The 20,829-nt window shown below is 50.5% G+C and overlaps 8 protein-coding genes across 8 annotated transcripts; 4 read left to right on the forward strand and 4 right to left on the reverse strand.

Annotated features, from left to right (window-relative positions):
• Nucleotides 1–1,304: 1,304 nt before the first annotated feature.
• Nucleotides 1,305–2,303, reverse strand: CGGC5_v002863 (uncharacterized protein; the record flags this gene model as incomplete). The annotated part of the gene is made up of 3 exons (XM_032031759.2): nucleotides 1,305–1,449; nucleotides 1,489–1,786; nucleotides 1,877–2,303. The coding sequence occupies 3 exons, from the start codon at nucleotides 2,301–2,303 to the stop codon at nucleotides 1,305–1,307; spliced, it is 870 nt and encodes a 289-aa protein (XP_031889020.2).
• Nucleotides 2,304–2,686: 383 nt separating this feature from the next.
• NpI (Extracellular metalloproteinase NpI) lies at nucleotides 2,687–4,692 on the reverse strand (the record flags this gene model as incomplete). Its single annotated transcript, XM_032031761.2, has 4 exons — nucleotides 2,687–3,818; nucleotides 3,870–3,973; nucleotides 4,031–4,267; nucleotides 4,330–4,692. The coding sequence occupies 4 exons, from the start codon at nucleotides 4,690–4,692 to the stop codon at nucleotides 2,687–2,689; spliced, it is 1,836 nt and encodes a 611-aa protein (XP_031889022.2).
• Nucleotides 4,693–5,430: 738 nt separating this feature from the next.
• ASB13 (Ankyrin repeat and SOCS box protein 13) lies at nucleotides 5,431–6,819 on the reverse strand (the record flags this gene model as incomplete). The annotated part of the gene is made up of 1 exon (XM_032031762.2): nucleotides 5,431–6,819. The coding sequence occupies one exon, from the start codon at nucleotides 6,817–6,819 to the stop codon at nucleotides 5,431–5,433; it is 1,389 nt and encodes a 462-aa protein (XP_031889025.2).
• A 199-nt stretch (nucleotides 6,820–7,018) lies between these two features.
• p38c (putative mitogen-activated protein kinase 14C) lies at nucleotides 7,019–9,057 on the reverse strand (the record flags this gene model as incomplete). The annotated part of the gene is made up of 2 exons (XM_032031764.1): nucleotides 7,019–7,918; nucleotides 7,978–9,057. 2 exons carry the CDS (start codon nucleotides 9,055–9,057, stop codon nucleotides 7,019–7,021), a joined length of 1,980 nt encoding a protein of 659 aa, XP_031889024.1.
• Nucleotides 9,058–13,037: 3,980 nt separating this feature from the next.
• hypBA2 (Beta-L-arabinobiosidase) lies at nucleotides 13,038–15,065 on the forward strand (the record flags this gene model as incomplete). Its single annotated transcript, XM_032031766.1, has 1 exon — nucleotides 13,038–15,065. The coding sequence occupies one exon, from the start codon at nucleotides 13,038–13,040 to the stop codon at nucleotides 15,063–15,065; it is 2,028 nt and encodes a 675-aa protein (XP_031889027.1).
• Nucleotides 15,066–15,897: 832 nt separating this feature from the next.
• Nucleotides 15,898–16,176, forward strand: CGGC5_v002868 (uncharacterized protein; the record flags this gene model as incomplete). The annotated part of the gene is made up of 1 exon (XM_032031767.1): nucleotides 15,898–16,176. One exon carries the CDS (start codon nucleotides 15,898–15,900, stop codon nucleotides 16,174–16,176), a length of 279 nt encoding a protein of 92 aa, XP_031889030.1.
• A 719-nt stretch (nucleotides 16,177–16,895) lies between these two features.
• On the forward strand, nucleotides 16,896–17,463 carry CGGC5_v002869 (uncharacterized protein; the record flags this gene model as incomplete). Its single annotated transcript, XM_032031768.2, has 2 exons — nucleotides 16,896–17,087; nucleotides 17,179–17,463. The coding sequence occupies 2 exons, from the start codon at nucleotides 16,896–16,898 to the stop codon at nucleotides 17,461–17,463; spliced, it is 477 nt and encodes a 158-aa protein (XP_031889029.2).
• A 1,802-nt stretch (nucleotides 17,464–19,265) lies between these two features.
• Nucleotides 19,266–20,259, forward strand: CGGC5_v002870 (uncharacterized protein; the record flags this gene model as incomplete). The annotated part of the gene is made up of 2 exons (XM_032031770.1): nucleotides 19,266–19,571; nucleotides 19,627–20,259. The coding sequence occupies 2 exons, from the start codon at nucleotides 19,266–19,268 to the stop codon at nucleotides 20,257–20,259; spliced, it is 939 nt and encodes a 312-aa protein (XP_031888773.1).
• Between the last annotated feature and the right edge of the window lie 570 nt (nucleotides 20,260–20,829).

Consider the following 20,829-nt stretch of genomic DNA (forward strand, 5'->3'; position numbering starts at 1 on the left):
CAAAGGTTGAGTTCCTGGCGAAAACACAGTCTGAAAATGAAGAATAGGTGCTTATCTTTGCTGAAGTCTCCAGGGTAGCTCTAGCTTTGCCATTTTCCAAATACCCGTGAGACACTCTAGACTCGCTCATGTAATGCTTCGCACCATAACTCCGACATCGGAAATCGTCAAACTGGAGATCAATCATAGTATACGTGACGGATGCAGCCTGATGCCTGCCTTCTGCACACTTGCTAGCTCGTCTGTCACGAATACCTTGGCAGGTTCACCGGCAGCACCCACCAGATTTCCATGGTGGTGGGCGGCCAAAGCAATTTTGACAGTAAACCGCCCTTCTGCATGTTGTCTGTCGTTCTGGACTCATTGAGTTCTGCTCGAGCCACGGAGGCCACGGGCTGTTTCATAGCATCACCCAAAAGAATCACCCATATCGTCCGCGCTCGGCTCCGCCGGATAGCCCAGCATCGTCGGCAGGAAGCCGAATAGCGGCTTATGTCCCCTAAGATGGGATCAGATGAACTCGACGTCGATCAATAAGAACGCAACCCTTTCTCTGAGATATTTGCTGTTCGTGTCAAGTCGAGTCATTCCTGCATGACGCTATGTCTCCTCTGGCTTTCGTCCCCGAACGCCCCTAGTAATCGGTGTTGTCAACATGCACGGTTCGGCCCGAGACCAGGCGTTTGAATCGTTCACAACGTGGTTCCCATAAGGTTGTCAATAATCTATCTCATGCAGCCACGATGTTTACCAGAGAAAAAGAGCCTCATTTTACGTTCAAGTGATAATCACGCGGGCTTCACATATCTTAATTCGTCCTATTCGAAATTTCTAGAAAAGCGGTTGCAGTTGTTTCCGTGCTGTGCGTCGCGCTACCCGCTGCTCGTATATCGGATAGATCTGGCACTGACAGGTGCATGTCCAAGTAAGCTTTTGAGGCTGACCTAACTTTCGGTACAAGAGAGAGTGGAGATAGCCAGCCATATAACCTAGATGAACGCGCTTTGCGTTCCTGGTTCACTGCCGTCGATGACGTCCCCGACATCTCATCTCTACCTTAGGTGTTCACCCGTCGGCTTTCCAAGAGGTCGCCGATTGATAGAGTCCGTTTTGCAATGTCGTTGAACTGCTAAAATATTGTCGCCCAATATTCGCAACTTGATATTAACCTTGCCGATTAAATGGACGATTTTTCATTCGCAGCATTGACTCAGCAAAGACCGACGCGCGTTCGAATCTAGTCTCTTCACAAGAATTGGGCTCTTATGAGTTTATTCAAAGATTATTTACAAGGCGCGGGGTTCTCAGTCGATAACAGCAAACTCCGCGCTCATTGGATGACCCGGGCGGCGAAGGCCTTTCGCTCCCCGAGTGCCAGAGCTAGAGCCTTGATCAACTAAGGCCTTCTGCAGGATGGTGTCCCCCCTCTTGACCCACTTCACGTTTGCTCTGTCCCAAGTTTCTTGTGATCATCCCCTTGTCTCCCACCTCATCATGTACTTTTCTACCTCTTGCGTGCCGGCGAACCGTTCAGACAGTCTCTCATTCCCCGTGAGACCAAGATCACGTTCATGCTGGACTATCTCCTTCGCCCAGCGGCCATTGTCAATTGCCCAAGTCCCTAGGTCCTCAAACCCAAGCCTCTTGTAGAGACCGTAACCTTCTGCTGATGCCACAAGGAAAGTTGGAACTCTTTCAGAATCACTGATATCAATCACCGTCCGCAAAAGCTTGGCCCCGATACCCTTCCGCTGATATTTTGGATCAACCATGATATGCTTAATATCTGGACAAATTCAAACATCAGCAACTTTCACCAAAGGTCATGCTCCCGAAGCTAGGGCAGCCCTCGATCCAGGCTCTCAAGGGGTCTTACAGTTGTGCTTTCGCCCGTCCACAGCCTTCTCATAGCACGCATCCATCTGGTCCTCTCTTGGATGACCAAAGCGTTCCCATAGCTCCTTCATGTGGTCCTTGATGGCGAACAGATTTGAAGCTGGAGTTGTGACTGCGGGAGTTTCGTGCGCTTCCACCGTCGTGGTTGCATCGCTCGGCTCCGTCGCATCCACGACGTGGTACCTGATGAAACCGACCACAGTGTCCGACTCGTCTACTGCTACGTAGAATTGGTTTTTGGGGTTTTGTACCACGTTCCTTGTGTTTACTAGGATGATCTGCTCGATCGGATGCTCATAAAAGGCTTGGTAAAACTCGTGGAACTGGTTGAGGGCCTCATTGTGAACCTTGCCGATTGCGTCAGCGTCCGAAGGCTTAGCGAGACGAATTTGAATTTCTGAAGCCATGATAGGCTAAGTTTCCGTAAGACTGAGAGTGAGCAAGTCGAAGACACAAAACATTGGGCCTGGAAGCGGTAAGACTCGAGTTTTGTAGTTTGGTCTGCCGAGGCGCGGAAATATGTTTAAAGCCGGAGGATGCGATTCGGAGGGTCGGGCGGTGCTTAGCTGCAGCGACCTTTCCGTTCCGATGATCAAATGGGGCCGTGGATGTGGAGTTCAGCAGCGGTGTGACTCATCCCGCCCGGCCGATATCAGTTGAAGACCTTACTGGGATACTATAATGACAATGAGAAACTCCATGATGATAAGTAGTAGTAATTTTGTTATTCTAGCGAACGAATTATGTCCAAGACCCTGTGCGTGCATCCCGGGTCGAAATCAAGCGGAACCTAGCAATCTGACGGCACAGCAAACCCATCAACTCGGCCCCTCGTTCCAGAACCGTAGACAGCATCCTGCCCAAAGCCTCTCCTAGCGAATCCTTTCCAAATAGAACACTTGTTCGCGCCTCCAGTCAAAACCTGGTCAGCTTCCAAGAGCGCGTCTCGAGCTTGGAGATGATGCGCGCTGCATGGCATCGAAGCTTCACTGTCCAAAATGAGCTTCAGCAGCAGATACCGAGCTCCCTGCGGCACACCATTCGCGTCAAAGCTGACAGCGCTCACGTCTCCAATTCCGTAGGTGTCTACCATGTTCCAGAACACGTCGTATAGCACTGAAGCCCAAACAGTAGCCAAATCAAAGCCTCCCGTGCTGACCAGATCATTCAAGGACGAGTATGTCAGCGGAGTCGTCTCCAGACTGGTCGAGACATAGTGAGATCTCAGCCCAATCGGCTGACCAGTTGCCCAATCTGCGATTGTGTAATCCGTGCTCCTTGTGTCACCCTCCTTGACGCGCAAGAGGGTAGGTACGAAGTCAGAGTATCCCTCATTAATTGAAAGTCCATTCATGTCGGAAAGACAGCCCGAGGTAGCGGGACCACCCACAAGACGCCCTGTAACTCCGTGCATGTACTCGTGCAAAAGAACTGTCGCATCGAACATGCTGTCGCGCCGAGCAGTACCGGACCATACGCCCATTGACAAACGAGGGCTCCTTCCATCAGCCGGCACATAGATCTGCGCTGAGCCTCCCGATGCCTGCACAATAAGCTCAAGCGGGTCGCCGCTAGCACCACCTTTGCCATTGTTATTAGTTTGAAAATTTCCAGCATCTTCGTCAAAGCCCAGCTTGTAGAGGATATCATGGAATTTGTTCACGATGTAGAATCCCTGGGTAGCCGACGCCTCCACGTATAATGCTGGATCCGTCGCGGCTGGTGAGTAGGGATACGAAAATAGCAGGTCAGGAGAGCTGGGATTGTTGCCTGATGAAATGGTAACAAAAGCATTGTTACCGTGGAGTGTTGTGTATTCTTGAGTACCGTCGGAATGCCAGCCAAAGGGCGAATTAGCCTTGTCTTCTGGATTGGCAACGGATTGTCTCGCTGATTCATCTGGGTTCATGGACCCCCATGGACTGAGAGCCGATTAGTCCAGGAAAGACGACTGAGTCAAAATAGTCACTCACTAGACCTCATACGTAGCCGTATTTGTGTAGTCAACCACACCGCTGATGTCTTTACCGGTTGTGGCATCAATGTACGTGTGGAGCCAGTTAGTCCCAATGTCGGTCTCAACTCTTCATGCCAGCGCAACGGAACCGTTGACTCGAACATATGCCAGCTTTACTAATGGATCGGTCACAGCGCCCCTAGCGCCTCTAATGACATATGTGCCATCGTCATCAATAGATTCCGCTGTAGATGCGGCAACACCTGTGATCGGAAGATCAAGAAGCTGAACTGCTGTCTGAAAAGCTCCAAGGGGAGTGGTGGAGGGGCCGGTTCTCTTGGAAATGCTCGGTATCTCTGGAGTGTGGCCAGAGAAAGAGCTGCCGAAGGATAGAACGGTTCCATCTCCCAAGATCTGTCGTAAGATTACAATTTAGCCACACAACAAAGATACTATGATAGATGAGGAGAACGAACATTCACATTAAATTGTGCATTGTCCACGTCAATGCCATCAACGGTTTGTTGAAAATGCACATGCGCCACGCCATTGCTTCCAACGTAAGAGTCGTCCACCAGCCGAAATTCGGCTTGGGTTACAGTTTCTCGGAGTTTGAGCGTTGCAATTCCAATGTAATCAGCGCGTTTGTCTCTTCTTTCCGTGGCAGTTTTCGGCTCGGGGAAGGTCGCATCATTCCCTGCGGTGTAAGAAGACACTGTATTGAATCGATAGCTGTTGAGTAGCTGCGTTCTCTTGCTGAGTTGCCGTAGTCCGTGAGCAGGATGTCCCGCAGCTCGGCTTGCCAGCCCCAAAAGCATTAAGACGCCGAACAACACCATCTTGAGGATGAGAGATTCGGATTGTTGTCATTAGACCATCTGCAGGATCTTTCCTGAATTTGCGACGTCGCGGTCTTTAAGAATTGCCTATGGGACTCGATGAAAACGACGCGGGAGTCATACGGCAGTCAACAAGGTGCGCCTCCAGGCGGCAAACTGCGAAGAAGAAAGGTTAGAAGGGAAGAAAGAAAACGACGCGGGATGCTCGTATTCCACAACAAGGCAATTCAGTGGGTCGCCCGGACATTGGTGCCAGAGTTGGAAGGTTCATTTCAAGCCAAGAACCAGAAAATGGAACCTTCCCACCACAGAAACATCCGGCCCTCAACCTGGCATCATTCACTTCTTCCCCCAATTGTAACCACAGCGTCCGAGTATCCACCTTAGGTGGGACGCAGCAAGTTGGTCAGCAATTAGCGGGAGCTCCCGCTGGGACGCACGGCACTATCCCCGGTCGATCAATCCTTAAAAGGCCTGAAAACCCCCATGGTTTAGATCCTCCATTTGGCGTTCATCTTCGAAGCTCCAGCGCCCTGCACTGATGCTCATGAACCGGGTTCTCTGGCCGTGTCGCTCTTGTTTTGATCCGGTCGCTAATGAATGAAAGTTTAACGGCTGACTTGATATGAAAGATTGCTACGTATGTTCTTTGCCTGAAAACTAATAAGAAACAAAATGGAGAGCAGCAGTCTGATCCATTATTATCAATAACTAATGTCCCTCCTCAGTTAATACAAATTACTCATGTCGTCGACCTCTATTAAACTTCCGGCTCTCGTGAACATCCCCACCCCGAATAGGCTTGACTTCGTTATCATACTGCTGATCCGACCCCGCGTTCTCCAAAGCTGCTCGGCGATTTTGCTCTTGAATCTCATCGGCACGGCGCAACTCATCAATAAGTGCCTTAACCGGGCCAATTGCAGAACGCATGATGGGGAGGATACTCATAGATGCACCAGCATTGAGGGCGGCGACCGTAACCAAGACTCCCTTTCGTCCTTTCCAATTTCCCGACATTGTCTGGACAGCAATACACTTCTGAACAACAGTGCCAAGGACCTTGGTGTAAGATTGCGGGCCTTCGAGCTCTTTAGGGTTTTGAGACCTCTGAGGCATTGGTAAGGAGAGTTTGTACATCTGTCGAACGTCATATTGCCTTATAAGACTCTTGATTTCGCTGTCACCGATCTCGTTGGCCAAGTCGCGTATCTCGCCCCAGTCTTCAATGAGCCACGAGGCATGTTCGAGAAGCATCTCAACTATGGCATAGTCCGATTGTCCGACGGCTTGATAGAGAGCGTTGCCATGAGTTGGGTGGTCCGCAAATACGTCTGCTCCGCGCCGAAGAAGGAGTCGGGTTATTGACTTGCGAGACGCAAAGGCCGCCGCAATAAGGGCGGACCCGTATCTGCCGTCTCTTTGATTGACGTTGGCGCCGTAATCAAGAAGTAGTTGCACCATGTCTTCGTTTCCGATCACTACAGCGGCCTGCAAGGGGTTGCCGTAGTAGCGGCAAGGTGCGTCGGGGCTCCATTCCCGATCCAACAAAGTCTTGAGCTCGACGACATTTCCAGTGAGAACCGCACTGCATACGTAGTCTCCCACGAGAGCGAAAGAGATCTGCATGCTTGTTGCAAGCGCCTGTTCCTCGGCTTTCCATCTGTTCTCGTGTTCAACGAGGCTCTGAAACCTGGACCCTCGTAGAAAATGATCCTCTTCCCATAGCTGACCAAGGTCTGCCGTGTGATGTTTCCAAACATACGTATGTGCATGGTCTTGCACAATCTCCCCGGTGTCTAGCTCAACATCAACATTCACAGATTCTCTTCTCAGCGGAGACCTCGTGGGACCATCCTCTACAGCTGCTTCGTCATTGGATCGAGGCTTCACCTCATCTAAATCTCGTTCATCCTGAGCGAAAAGAAGATCAAGGAATCGAATGGCCTCCTTCTTAACTCCAACCATGATGAAGCCGATGACTTCTTCAGGAGGGTTCAATGGAGCGGCACCCCTTAATCGCGGCTTCTTGATTATAGCCTGATTGTACTCGGATCTCTGAATCACAGCACATTGCAAATCCGTAGGACGCCAGCGGTCGTATCCTCGTAGCTTGGCTGGCATCATGATTTCGCTGGCCCTCTGGATTGATAAGTTTGCCGAGTTCCAGTCGTCCGAGGAAGGCATAATACGGCGTTGTAAATCTGGTGAGTAGGCGCCTTTAGTGGACCTGGCAGCAATGGCGTGCAGGACGGACGGAAACATCAAGCGTCCGTAAAGAAATACGTTTGAAGAGGAAGACTCAGAGATGTAATGCTCAAGTTCATTACGTGAAAAATGATTTGTTCCAGCCAATATGTACGAAGGAACCAATGATGCGCGGGGCAAAGGTACGAGAAAACAGAGGAGCGTTTATAGGATCCGGAATGATGAACCCGGCATCGTTTGGAACCTGATCAAAAGATTCCTCTTCTTCTTCTTGGTGCTTTGTTGGCTCAGGCCTTCGGTCTTCCGGAAGACCAGCGAATCGAATGGATTCTCCTGCGCTATCCTGTGCCGAATATCGACTGTCTCTAGATTCGTACGCCTGGTCTGTCTTGGCGAACCTGACTTTTCGCTTGGGCCAGGGTTTTACGTCAGCCGTATCAGGGCCTGCGGTATGTTGTACCTTTGGCTCCTGGGCTTTGACATCCCGACCGTACTTTCCTTCCGCGAGTATCTTGCTGCCAGTTTGCTGCGGCAATCCCTGCCCCGAATCAGCGTCTTTTGTTGCTGTCTTGTCCAAGGATAATTGTTCAGAGACATCTTGCAACAGAGCTGCACCGGGACCATCAATGGCTCTTCCCACATCTGGAGAGGTTGGTAGCGGTGTTTTACAGTCCTTCATACCATTTTGCGAAGCACATTCGTAACAAATGTACTCGAATTCAGCATCAAGGTCTTTGATCTTTCCTCGTAACTGTGCCGCCGTGGGGCGATCATCTGGCTTTGGTTGAAGCATCCAGTCTGTCCAGTCGAGCACATTCGAATCATTGAAAGAGGAACGACGAAGCTCATCTATCCATTCCCGAGTGGCCTCAAGATTGAGGCCGATACAATGGTGATTACCGTTCCCGTGAGCGTTGAAGAATTCAAGCATCTCAAGTTGTGTGCGACCTAATAATGTCGTCGCCATTTCCAAAAAGACACAGCCAAGAGACCAAATGTCACTTGAGCGGTTCCGATTCTGTAGACCTTGTCAGCTTGGGTTAAAATGACATAGCGGAATTGAGATTCTCGGCTTACAGCATGGTATCCAGCTTCAGGAGCCCAGTACCGCGGAGTGCCTTCCTTGGGTTCGCCGTTCGTTGTGAGATGTCCATCCAGACACACCTTGGACGTCCCAAAATCGGCCAAGTAAACCGTGTCACCTTTGACAAGAATGTTTTCTGGTTTGATGTCCTTGTGTCTAATATTCTTGCTGTGTATGTAGGCCAGTGCAGTTGTCAAGCAGCCGAAAAAGTGGCGGAGTATGAACTTTCGATTGTCGAGACTTTTCTCGCATCGTTGTAGATGGCGTTTCAGATCGACATCGGCAATGGGACTCATGATAAGTGCCAGATGGTGTGGGTCCGTATAAGATCCGACTAACTTGACGGCATGTCGGTGTGACACCTCCTTGAGAGACTTCAACTCATTCTCAAAGGCTTTCAGCTGCGTGTGGTCTTCAAGCACAGATTCTCCCCGACGGATTTGCTTCCTTGCATAGATATCTGCAGTTCGATAACTGCGGACTTTGTCTACCTTCGCGAATCTTCCACTCCCAAGATCTTCCATCGAAAAGAAGTATGCGTCAGCGTTTCGAGGCAGATGTACATGCTTGCCGCTTTCTTCGAGTTCACGAACATCTGCGAGGTGATATCGGACCAGACTCTGCAATTTCATGAACCGAGATCTCAAGCCCCCAGGGATGCAATTAGGAAGGTTCGCCTCATGGTAAGGAAGATATCTGTCGGTCCGCCCTTCAGCGACGAAAGAATCCATCACGTTTGGGATGTTTAGGATCCAAAGAATCGAGAAGGTTCTGGGGCTAAGACTCCATTTTTCTTGGCCACGATCGTTCAGAGCCTGCGAGATCGCAGGGAGAATGGCGTCTCTCAAGACTCTTTTCTCCGCAAGCGGATCATTCGGACTGGGAAGTCCGCATTTCTCCAAGATCTTCCGGAAAAGGCTTTCAGGTATCACCTTTCGTGACGATGTGGTTCTCGAGACTTCCGCTGCGTCTGTGTCGGACACCATCCTTGTCGGCTCCTGTGATGGCTTGAACTCCGTCTCATTCTCATCCCCTCTCAAACTCTCGTAATATGGGTTGTGGTAGTTGCCCATGGTGGATTTCTTGAAACAGAGGGTTGCTGAGCTGAATTGGATTGTTGATGGCAATAGTCTCGAGGTCCTGCAATTGTGTCTGATATCAGGAGTTGCTTGAGTGTGTGATTTGGTCAGGTAAGGAGATCAACTTCAATTTCCGTACAAGCTAACGGCCAGAGCAAAGAAAAGAACGCGATGTATTTATAATCGGCAGATGTCCACTAGTTGAGTTAGCCAAGTCCGCATATTGAGGAGTACTTGCCATCCCCTTTCAGAACCACAGGGTTCATCTGTGTCGTGCACTCTCCGACGGACTTCAGCCACCATCATGGCTGCAAGATGAGACCTCAATCGCGGTCATCTGTGTAGCACACTGTTTGAACTGGGTCAGCTTTGGAGAGCCTCACGTCTTCGATGGGGCGGTAAGATCGAAGATCCCTGGGCTGTGCTGACAGATCTGCATTTTAAGTCCCTCCGCGGGACGCTCAGATGGCCGCCTTATGGCCGCCTCGAATCGAAGCCACGGCAACGTTACTACTTAGTGTGATGCGACGTTGAAGTTCGTCTCCTCGTCCCCGTCCTCAACAAGCCTTATTCGCATTGTGATCATCCGACACATGGAGGTGTCCACAGGTAGTCAGTTCCAACCCAGTACATCCAATCATCCCGTCCAAAGAAAGCCGATGAAGTTCTGTGGGGCTTTCCAAGCGGTTGAGCGTGCTATAATCAGGCTATCTGGTCGTGCATATGCCTGATGTATCTTTGCACGCTGTCGTAAAAGCACTCAACGGCAGAAAAGGAAGGCTAGCTAGTTCTACTTGGCGATGTCATAGGTTGCCATTAATGCGATCATGCATGCATAGCCTCCGACGGAGATCATTGCTGGATTACAAATGGCCTTGGTTACGACCGGCAAGAATGCCTCGTGTCAGCCTACTGGGTAGTTGTGCATTATGGGTGTTGCTGCACACCGGCTGCCCGGTTATTTAGGAAGTGATGAGCTGAATTCGCTGATTGACATAATTTCCGATCGGCAGTCTGATCCTCACATCATCAATTCCCATGTCTCTTCTCCTTGATATGAGAAGGAAAAGCTGGTTCAATTGACTTGTCAACGACTCCTTCCTCAACAATCATCGATTTCTTTACCGTTCGTCAGACACCGCAATGGAAGGTATCGGTCTTGGTTTGCGCTCTATCTCACTTGTGTTCCAGATCTTTTCTGGATGCATCAAGGGTTCGTTCAAAGTTAATCCACTACTGAATGCCACTAATGGATTTGGGATCAGGATATGAATTACTCTCCAAGGCCAGAGGCTTGGAGAAAAACTACCAATACATTCGCGTCAAGTTCAAAACTGAGCAATGTCGATTACTCGATTGGGCCAATGTTGTTGAACTTTCTGAAGATGATTCGACATTCAACATCAGCCACGGGTCAAAGAACGTCATACTACAGATTCTTGATGAGCAATATCGATTGATGTTCAGATTCGGCAGACTTGACGACCGTCTACGGCCTCTGTCGCAACCCTTCCTACACGAGGACACTAGTACACACCCTATTGAGGACGAAACGTCAATCGCTGTCGACACAGAGAAAATAGAGACATTGCAGGCCCGTTTTCCCGACAAAGGCCTCCTGCTTGAAAAGTCGCTCAAATTCTTTGAAAAGACTTCCAAGTATCCTGCAAGGTTTAGATGGGCGATCTCGGACAAGGCAAAGATTGAAGAAATCCTGGAGAAACTCACACGTTTGACGTTTGAACGACTACTTGACAGAGTTTCTCAACAACCAGCAGCTTCAGGCACTCAGCGCTCAACAAACACAAACCAATTATCGGATCATGAATTTCAATGACAAGATTGACGACCTATGTGAGATCGTCAAGGCCGGTCTGCTTTTATCTGGCCCTACCCATAAAACCGCACGAGAGCAACTCTATGTGAGAGCGAACAGTTCATCTGAAAAACACGACTCGAGGGTTTTTGTCACGCCCCTGGCTAGTCTTGCTCAAGTGAAAGGTCTCATGGTAGCAATCAACAAAGGAGCACTCAGTAACACCCTGCGACAAGATTTAAACTTGAACAACCTCGAGTCCAGTTTCCGCCCCCTGAAGATCAAAACTACTGAAATACAGCCCATCGAAACCGGAGCTCAATTCATATCCCAGCGATGTTCAGTTTGGTATAAACCTTCTTTCGAATCTTGGAGAAGAGTATGGGTTGAATGGAAGACTGCCGAACCACGCCAACATCATATGGGTATACGCCGATCAGATTCCATGATGCTGAGCAGATTTGAAGCCTTGGTACAACTTCTCAGGGAGGATGCGTACACAACGCAGTTTAGGGCACTGAAGTGTCTTGGCTATTATGTCCAAGACGTGGGCGCGGCGGAAACTCAGCCTGGACTTGTCTTCGAGAACCCTCAGGGCGTCGACTCATCTGCTCTTCCCGTCCCTCTCCTCGAACTATTGAAGAACCACCCGAAGCCTAGTCTCAGCGCTCGTCTGCAGCTGATCAAAATTCTCTCAGACTGCGTTGAGAGACTACACACCGTGAACTGGCTTCACAAAGGGCTTCGGAGTCAAAATATTCTTTTTTTCAACCATACGGAATCGTGAGTAGATTATGGGCAACCATTTCTTTCCGGTTTCGATTACTCGCGCCCTGAACACGCCGACTTCATGTCTGAAGTTCCCCCGCACATTGGTTTAGAGGACCTGTATCGACACCCTGCCGTCCAAGGAAGCCCGAGAGATGGCGCACATGGGTTTGGTTTCAAGAAGCATCATGATATATATTCACTTGATATTATCATGCTGGAGATTATATACTGGAAGCCGATCGATGTTGTGCTGGGCTTCAGCAAAAAGCAAGTAGAGCTCCCAAGCGAGACTGCAAGGGTGAAAGGAATCTTGCTCAACGGTCATTTCGCAGACGATGTCAGGGGATACATTGGAGATACTGTGAGTGAAGTAGTCATGTCGTGTTTGATGGGTCCAAACCCATCTCGAGTGCCGATGTTTGGGGCCAATTCATCGGAGAATAGTGCGAGGCTGCAGGAATGGTTCTTCAGTGCCGTCATTCAGAAACTGCGCGACTTGAAGATTTAGCGACTTTACCCACACTGATCGCCATGAAAGAGGAGGAGATCCCCTTCAAACAGCTTGCAAGGCAAAATTCCGACGCTTTAAGCTTAGGAAACATTATATCACATAGTATCGTCTTCAATGCAACCTCCCAGGCAACCTCGTAGGCCCTGGACGGCTAATTACCAGTGGAATACAGTTCATCTTAGTCAAAAGCTCGCACTTAAGGTTCAAGGAAGCCGCATAACGCCATATCGTCACGACTTAACTGTCGCTTCGGTGAAGGTCACATCAGGCCTGTCATTCTGTACTTAAATCACGCTGCGCAATGCAGATGGGAGGTTCCCGAATAGCTGCAAAGCTAAATACTCGCAGTCTTGATTTCCCGTCGATCTTTCCGTCGGCATTTTTTTAATCTTCTACCCCCTGTAAATCACGACTCGAGTCGCGGGGTTCCATTCGCGCGCTAATCAACCGAACATGCGGGGACCCCAGCCCCTATTGTCGCCCCAAGTCTTCCCCGCGCAGTCGTCATCGTCGCCCGTTAGGACGCGATAGTTCCATGACATCCCAGCGGAAGCGGCTTGGTACGATTGGCACGGGTGTGCTTAGCTCAGGGCGTTATGCAGGTTCTAAGAAGCGCGGATCCGCGATCCGCTCGCGACGGAAATTGCTGTACGAAGCCAAGACGCCGGGACGGTTGTTTGTGATCATGAACCCGTCGGGGCGACCGAATATGGTAATATCCGGGGACAAAGCTTCCCATCGAATCACGCCAGCGAGGTGTTTTGGCAATATAAAGTCGTCTAGCTGGTCGCCGCAAATCACCATGTCAACAGACCGAGGATTCTCAGGTTCTCAGCCATCCTTAGCTGCCCACCAAAGGCCCAGCAGTACGACAAAATGAAGCTTTCGTTTACTCTTGCGGCGGTCCCGTTGACTGCGCGCTTGGCCCAGGCCGCATTGGACGTGGACGCTGTTACCGAGAAGTACTTCGGCAACGATGCGCCCTGGTACCATGACCGTATTCCGCTGTTCGAATCGAGCGACTCGGAAATCACCGAAGTCTACTACTACCGTTGGAATGTTTTTCGCACTCACCAACGCGACGTCGGAACCAAGTACGGTTACATCACAACGGAGTTCATTGACAATGTTGGCTGGCAGACTCAGCCGTGGGCCTCCAACAATTGCGCCGCAATCTTCCATCTCTCAGAAGGCCGATGGTGCCGTGACCCTCGCTTCAAGCAGGACCATGCGACTTTCATGTACAGCGCCGACAGCAACCCGCGTCAGTACTCCGAGAGCTTGGCAGATGGTGTCTGGAGGAATTATCTCGTCGACGGAAACCCCGAACTCGCCATCTCGCTCCTCGACGACATGCAAAGGGTTTACAACGAATGGGTTGGAGACCATTACGATGAGTCAAAGGGGCTTTTCTGGATCGAACCCCTCGCCGACGCGACCGAGTATACTATCGCCAGTATTGACGCGTCTGGTGGGTATGATGGCTTTGGTGGAGGCCAGGCTTTCCGCCCTACCATCAACACCTACCAATACGCCAACGCACGGGCTATCGCCAAGATCGCCGCTTTGAAGGGTGGTCTTGACGATGTTATTGCGGAATACAACAACCGAGCCGACGCCATCAAGGAGACTCTTCAGAGAGACTTGTGGAACTCCACATTCGAGCACTTCATCGATCGCTTCTTCGTCAACAACGAGAACGTGACTTACTGGGACTTCATCCGAGGACGTGAGCTCGCTGGTATTGTTCCCTGGGCGCATGATCTTCCCGATGATGATGCCAAGTTCGGTGAGGCATGGAAGCACGTTCTTAGCTCCGATCAACTCGGCGGCCCCTTCGGACTGCGCACTGTGGAACCCTCGTACGAATATTATATGCGCGTGTGGCGCTACGAGGGCACCCAAACTGAATGCCATTGGAATGGCCCTTCTTGGCCCTACCAGACGACCCAGGTCCTGACTTCGCTCGCCAATGTTCTCGACCATTACCCCAACTCATCCTCGCTTGTCAATGTTGGCGACTACACCAGGCTGCTCAAACAGTATGCCAACCAGCACTACAACAAGCACTTCGACAACATCTTGGATATTGAGGAGAACTACGACCCTGACACCGGTGAGCCGATTGTCGGACTGGGACGCTCGCACCACTACTTCCACTCCGGCTACGTTGACTTGATTCTGTCCGGCTTCGTCGGTATTCGTCCTCGCGCGGATGACGTTCTGGAAGTCAATCCCCTGGCTGACCCATCTTCCATCTCCTACTTCCGCGCCGAGCGTATCCTCTACCACGGTCAAGAGATTGCTGTTCAGTGGGATGCGACTGGTGACCGCTACGGCGAGGCGGGTCTACGCGTTGAGGTCGGCGGCCAGGTGGTCGCTTCATCCGACAAGCTCGAGCGCCTGACAGTCGACATTGCTCGCTCAACCGTCTCTGTCTCCCGCCCCTTTGACCAAGCGATCCAGCTTCAGGCTGACATCACTCCTCCTATTGTCAACACTTCCGTTGCCAACTACGACATCAACCGCCTCCATGACGTCTTTGACGGCCGCATCTGGTTCTGGACCCAGGACACCATTGCTAATGGTCTCGATACCCCTGAGGGCAGCACAACTGAGGAATGGGTCAGCACAGAGTTTGGCGCAGCTGTCACCATTTCTCGCGCCGAGATCGCTTTCTTCGCGAACGAGGAGAAGGGCCTCGATGTTCCCGCGAGCTACAAGCTGCAGGTTTTGAGCGGCGAATGGACCGATGTCGCCGACGCAACGTACGACGCGCCTCTGGCGAATGGCATCACCAACGTAAACTGGACTGGTGTCTCGACCGAATCCGTCAGAATTCTCGTGACGCCCAAGGAGGGCAAGAAGGTCCGTTTGGTGGAATTGAAGGTTTTCACTGAGTAATCGATCGATAATGATTCATCGGGACACGCCGCGTAATTTAACTCACTCCTTTTCTAGACGACGCACATAATTCATAGAAGCTGGAGACTATCTCCATTGAAAATAATACCTCTCATCAGCCTTCCATTGGTTGAAAAACATCTTTCGTCCCATGATTTTCATAGTTCCAGCCATCGTTCCCGCCATCGTCGATTTCGTTTCACGTTGTTTGTTCTCGACTGATTTAGAACCTATTGATAACCTATCTTAATTCGCCGACACAGCGCAACTACTTTGATGTGATACTACCCATTGACTACGATAATCTGGTGGGTTTTTCCCCATCAAGTTCAAGGAAGGTCGCTTAATCGCGAGCGCAAACCATTAGGCTCGGATGTAGAGGCCTCGGGTTTGTGACAAAACACGCAGAATGAGGCCATTCCCGCGGCCTCCGATGTTGCGCTTGCTCAACCTCATCAGAATATGGTGAATGACAACAATAAGGCAGATCCCAATACTTATGATGATGAAACTTCAGCCGAACTATAAAAAGTACGCTGGTAACCCACAACATCCAGCGCATTAATTTCTGTAAGGCTGTGCATAGCTCATGCGAGTCATGCCGACGATCTCGGGCGACGCCGAAACCCCTGAAGTCACCAGGCCTACCATAAGTATCTCAAAACAACATACATACATCACGTCCCCAACACAGCCTACTTAAGTCGCCTGATCCGCTTTATCACTTCCTGCGCTTTGCCGTCTGATTGTTTACAACCATCATATCTGCCGTTGGCCCTGTCACCTTATCTGCAACAAAACAAAACCTCGAAATCACCTTCGATTCACAGCCATGAAGTTCTCATCGATTGTATTCCTTACCACCCTCATCTCCACTGGGCTGGCTTTCACCATCGACACCCACATTCTTCAGAGCCTCCATCGACGCCTAAACATCGAAGATCGATCTGTTCAAGAAGCAGCACCAGCCATCACCCCGGAAGACATTCTGAACCCGGTTGTGAAGCCAAGAGAATGCGAAGAGCCCGCCGAACCCGCCGAACCTAGCGAAGCAGAGCGCAAGAAGGGTGCGAAGCGCCCCGCTAGGCCTTCTCGACCGTCGAATTGTTAAGGGGTGCCAAAAGAGCGAGGGGCACATTTTACTCGGCATGTTTGAGTATCAGCGACGTTTTCTTCAGATGACCGAATAATCCTTCTTTTCGCTTTCAACATATCAAAACAATCGAGAAAGGAAAGGGTCTGGTTCGTCAAAGGCCAGTGACGGATCGCCATTGTAAATCTATTGTAAATCATTTGCCATGAACAAAATGCTTATTCATTAGTCAAATTCAACTCATTCATCTTGACAAACAATCTGAGCGCGTGTCACAGCCCAGCTAGCCCGCCTGAAGTTGACGAGCGGATCGACGAGCCGAGGCGCGGGAAGCAACCATTCTTCAGAACTGACCTCGGGATCAGCTCCGGGTCGATCCGCCAAGCCGCTAGGGAACAATTGATGCTAAAAGGGCTGACAGTGCATGCAGGTTGAACACAATCACCAATGACAGGGCGGGTGTGACTTCATCGGCAAACGCCACCGTTTTGCCGGCGCGGTGTCGCTCCCGCCAAATTGGTAGCCGATCTTCCATGTGCCACTGGCACGGCAAATGCATAAAAGGGTTGGGGTTCGCCCCGACTCCATCCCGCGACTTTTGAGTTGGCAGTTTCACGTGCGCCAACAGGGGCAACTTCAGACGGCAGCTCAAGCTTGTCCAAACCTACTGATTCCGCAACCAAAAGTCATCGCCGGACGCTTCGGGATTAGAATCACGATTTTGTCGTTAGTCCCGCATGATGAGCAGCTCCGCGAGCTCCACCGAATCCGACGCTGCGTCGCAGCAGCCGGAAGTTCTCGGCAGAAGTCGGGAGGGGATGATTGCCGAGTCGATGAAAAATGGCGAAGACATTCAGAAACAGTTTCCATCAGTAGATTTCAAAGGAGCGGTTATAGAACCCACTGTCAATTTGACGTTTGACATCCAGGTACGCTGGACGAATTCTCGGACCATTCATGCGAGCATCAGCAGTGTGATTCTCTACGTTTCTGAGTCCTAGTATCTAACAACGGTCGCAGCAACATGTCGATGACGCAAATCAGCGAAGATACAACACCTTAATGGCCGAGATGCTCAAGAACACCGCTGATCCTGCTTTTGCGGAGAGACTATTATGGGAAGCAAGGAGTTGTCTTCGGAACTACCCCGAGGTGCTTGGGCAGTTTGATTCCATCTTCATCAGTAAACGGCCTGTTCCAGACATGATCAGAGAGTTGCATGAGGTTTTGACGACAAAGAAAGAGACAGTCAGGCGGATGAGCTTACAAAATCCCGAGCAGGGAGTCGCCACTGGGACAGCTTAAAGCTGAGAAGACTTTGACTAGGTGGGCGGCATGATCCAACTGGCTTCTTTATTTATAGCGTATTTGTGTAATACCAGGCTTTATGATTGAGTGTATAATGGTTACCACTACCCCGTCAAATATATGTATTGTCGTTCCGTCGGTTAACAAGGCTACGAAGTCGAGAACTTGCCGTACATGTCTACTGCGCCCATTGATGTACATTTAGGCATCATGCATTCTTCTGAGGATATGTATGTTCCACTCATATCGTCATTTTCGGATAGTCTCTTGCCTTCTTCAAATGAGGTAGCGTGCCAAGGTACAGCAAACGTCGTAGTGCTCAAGTGACCAAACAGCTAGACCGCCTTCTGGGTATTGCTAGGTTACCTTTCATACGATTGTATCACGAGTTCTCCAGCATCTACACCAGCTTCGCACGTGTTGCTTGGCACCTCAGACCAAGTTCTTCTTCATGGAGGGATGACAGGCCATGGACAATGGATTCAGCGGACAATTACATTTTCAGAGCAAACCAATAAACATCAACTATTGCCGTGAGCGATTAACAAGTATTGCAACTGTTAAAAGAAGCTGGAGACTTCTCAAAAATCGGGGATCAGCGATCCCATTCCCCTTGGTGTGAAGAAATTGTCGACGTAAATACTTAGTGTGCTTGTGAAATGTGATTCTCATAGCATAGAAAGAGCCTGCACTATTTCAGAAGCGTCACCAACTTTGCTCTGACGCGCATTGAGTCAAATTCCAGAACATCGCTGAGTCGGTGCGACGCTGTACTCAATTGACAGCTCCTCAGTGCCAAGTAAGCTGACCGGTACGATAGCCTGATCACAGAATTCTGGGCGAATCGCCTGTGTGGTCTGCCAAGCCAGGTGGCTTTTCAATGATCAACATGGTGTAGCTGCAATGGAACATTGCCCATGGGATCATGATTGGGGGATAATTCAACTCACCTGTTTCTTACATTAGAATGTGATTGGGGGCGGTGCTAAATTTTCGGAGCGCAGCTTGTAGAGACGTTGTGATGAGGCCAACTCCTTGTACCTACTCAGACACTGCATGCAAGGTTAAAGGAATTATCTGATGAGATGAGAACGATCCTGGCGCAGACTAAAGAAAACACTCAGATCCGTAAATAATAGTTCACAGATTCATTGACGAACCCCTCAATCCGACGGTGCCAATCGGCCCATCCCAGCGTATCATTGCGTCCGGTGGCCACCCTCACAATGTCGGTTTGCCCCGAGCCCCCTCATTGTGCCCCTCCCTCTCGGACACAGCCGCCCAGTTTTGGTGAATAATCCGCTGTGTTGGTTGTCTTCCATTGTGTGTTGGAAAGGTCTTTTCATTTGGCCGAATGCTGCAGCCTGTTGCCATCCATGCCTCTGAGTGGCTCGGTTGAGCAGGGGTTCACAGCCATTGCATCTCGCTTGCCTATTTCAGACAGCTGACGGGCTTGTTGGCTGCAGGTGCTGATATCGTATGTTGAGCTACCAGCATTTTCTATGCGTGTAAGATGGAGCCCACCCCGGTCATCTGAGGTGAGATGCAGCGAGGCTTGAGGAAAAGAGCGAGGAGGAGAGTGGGAAGGATGCGCCGGATATGCAGGCCGGCGGCGTACAGGTGATCAGCTCTGTGCTACTGTATTTCTCATAAAGACAGACAGGCCCCCCATTCTGATTGATTGAAATTGGTCTGGTTCGGTTTTTCTTCTTCCGTTCTCTTTTCTGTCCCACACTCGATCGCTGTGCGCCATCGCCCGGTCTCTCGACGGATCCGAACCAGCCGAATTAATCGCCGCGATGTTGGTGCCATTACTAGCAGTGGCCGTGAGCCTTGCTGCTACAGTTTCAGCACAAGAAGTTGCCTGTTACGCGCCAGACGGTTCGGTTGCCAACAATGAGACCTACGTTCCATGCAACAAGCTCGGAATCACGCAGTCCGGCGTCTTCTCCAGCTGCTGCGCTCTCGACGGCCCGGCCGACGAAAGAGATATCTGCTCATCATCCGGCCTATGTATCAACAAGCAACAGCAACCACAAAGAGGGTTCTGTACGGATAAGACATGGAAGAGCAAGGCTTGTGTCAACATCTGCACGGATGAATCGGTACGGTCATAGACCTTCGGGGATCGTTCAAATCAGACGTACTAACTCTAGACAGTCTGGTGGAAGCGCTTCCAACTCGACTATTCTGACCGCTTGTAATGACGGCACAGCCAAGTATTGCTGCGGAGCATCCAATACAACCTGCTGCGGCACCGATGCAGCGATCTCCATCCAGACCCAGGAATCAGTCTGTACTGCGAACACCACCGACGGCAATGGCACCGGCAACGGTGATGGTTTCAAGGGAGCCACTATTGGTCTCGCTGTCGTAGCTGGTGTCTGTCTCTTGGCCGGTCTTATCTCGACGTTTTGGCTGTGGAAGCAGAACAAGTCGCTTAAGCGTCAACTGTCTGAGAAGCCGGACGTACCACCGCCAGCAGAGCCTCACACACCTTCCCAGACCCTCGTCGAGCCTCAGCACACCGGTACAGACCCCCGAAGCTCTTACATCACCTCTTCACCAGGCCTGTACAAGCCGCCTTACAGCACTTCACCTCGAGAGTCAGAGTTCCACTCTGGGAACCTTCATAGATACTCGGAACTGGATGCATCAGTCGCGACAGCGCGAAGTGAGATGGGATCTCCGACACCATACGACCAACAGCATTTCCATCAGCAAGGACGCGACTCCCCCGTCCCCGAAAACAACACTACACCCATGGGCTCCCCTCACATGCACCATCGGTAATTTGTCACGTCAAATTGTACTTTGTGGGTGTTTTCATGCCCGATTTCTGTGGTTTATCACTGGCTATAATGAGCCACTCAAAACTTTTGGGATGCTTGATAGAGCTTTGGCTCCTTTACGAGGCACCTATCCAGGCCTCGTTGGAGGTATCCGCTACACTATAAAAATCCCCCATTTTCTTCACTACTATTCATGTGCTGAGAGGTGTTCGGCAATGCTCCTTGCGTTTTCGCTACGAGTATCAGACAACCCGTGAATGTGTGCAGGTGCTCAATAGGACGACGCATTTCTTTTTCGAATTTTCCCACATCCTCCCTCGAGCTATCATATTCCGAGCAGAGGCAGCTTCTATATCTTTGCGTGCCCCTATTCATCCATGATCCCAGTTCAACCACGCAGCGATCACGTAGACGTTCTCTCCTTCAACACACCCTCAGACTGCAAGCTTCCTGGCCTCTCTCTCTGTAATGAAGAACACATTGCATCTTGACCTACGGTCTCAGCCAAAACCGACCCTTGGACCGATTCGAAATCCATTCTTCGACGCAGGCTGCCAGGATATTCGAGTCT

The sequence above is a fragment of the Colletotrichum fructicola genome (genome assembly GCF_000319635.2).
Source record: "Colletotrichum fructicola Nara gc5 chromosome Unknown KSG_Nara_v1_contig02, whole genome shotgun sequence".
Taxonomy (NCBI): domain Eukaryota; kingdom Fungi; phylum Ascomycota; class Sordariomycetes; order Glomerellales; family Glomerellaceae; genus Colletotrichum; species Colletotrichum fructicola.